Source organism: Volvox carteri (genome assembly GCF_000143455.1).
Source record: "Volvox carteri f. nagariensis unplaced genomic scaffold VOLCAscaffold_36, whole genome shotgun sequence".
NCBI classification, from domain to species: Eukaryota; Viridiplantae; Chlorophyta; class Chlorophyceae; order Chlamydomonadales; family Volvocaceae; genus Volvox; species Volvox carteri.
Window position 1 is genome coordinate 1,127,967 of NW_003307579.1, and position 1,166 is coordinate 1,129,132.

At 56.8% G+C, this 1,166-nt stretch overlaps 1 protein-coding gene across 1 annotated transcript in view; it reads left to right on the plus strand.

Annotated features, from left to right (window-relative positions):
- Positions 1-1,166, plus strand: part of VOLCADRAFT_105988 (uncharacterized protein) — a gene marked incomplete at both ends in the record, with an annotated part of 12,811 nt that overhangs the window by 4,457 nt on the left and 7,188 nt on the right. Inside the window, 2 exons of the mRNA XM_002953419.1 lie at positions 344-389; positions 543-635. Of these exons, the coding sequence (XP_002953465.1) occupies positions 344-389; positions 543-635 (139 nt within the window). The remainder of the gene's footprint in view (positions 1-343; positions 390-542; positions 636-1,166) is intronic.

Genomic DNA, 1,166 nt, shown 5'->3' on the forward strand with positions numbered 1-1,166 from the left:
GTGGGGGGTGGTTTACGGAAAGAAGAGGGAAGGGGGCTGTGCGGGGGGCCCCCTCGGGGGGGAAGGGGGTTCTGCAAGGATAGCGCTGTTGCCGTTACTGTTACTGTTGCATTCGCTGTTTCTGTCCCCCCCAGCTCCATTGTCTGGGTTCCGTCCCTCCTCCCTCCTCTCTCTCTCTCTCTCACCATTATGACGTCATCACATCATGATGTGTGGCGGCCCCCCTCCGCCTCCCCCTCCTCCGCCTCCCCCCCCCGTCCGCCTCCCCCCCCCTCCGCCTCCCCCCCCTCCTCCGCCTCCCCCCTCCTCCGCCTCCCCCCTCCTCCTGCTTCCCCCGAAAAAGGCTGATCTCGTACCGCCAGTGGTTGCTGGCCTACCGCATCGCCGAGGTGCTCAAAAACATCCCGGGGGGCCTACCCGCCGCCGCCGCCGCCACCGTCGCCACTACTGCTGCTGCTGCTACTGCGACAGCAGCAGGAGCCGTAGCGCCTCTTGGCTCCGGAGCTGTCCCCGGCACCGCCCCGCCGCCTGTGTTCGGTCAGGAGGAGGTGCTGGTGACGTGGGCGTGCGCCAAGATCTCCGCCGCCTCCGCCGCCAACCCGGGGGGCCCACCAGTGGAAGACGAACAGCTCAAGGTAGGGGGGCACTGAGCGTGTGTGTATGTATGTGTGTATATGTGTGTGTACATGTGTGTACATGTGTGTAGATGTGTGTATATGTGTATGTATGTGTGTATATGTGTGTGTATGTGTATGTATGTGTATGTATGTATATGTATGTGTGTGTTTTCTGATGGGGGCTAGGGGAGAGGGAGTGAAGCGCGGGAGGTATCGAACGGGAAGGAGAAGATAGGTGTAGCGGATAAACCCTATTTGTCGTACGAGCGTGAGACACGTGTGTGTACAACACATACACACACATTCTCCACTCGCGCCTTCTCCTCAACCCCGAAAGCGCTGATATCCCCTTCCCTTTCCTCGCTCGGGCGGGGGGGCCACACACTCCGGCAAATATATACATACATACATACATACATACATACATATATATACATACATACATACATACATACATACATACATACATACATACATACATACATACATACATACATACATACATACATACATACATACATACATACACCAAGAGGATGTAGGGTGAGG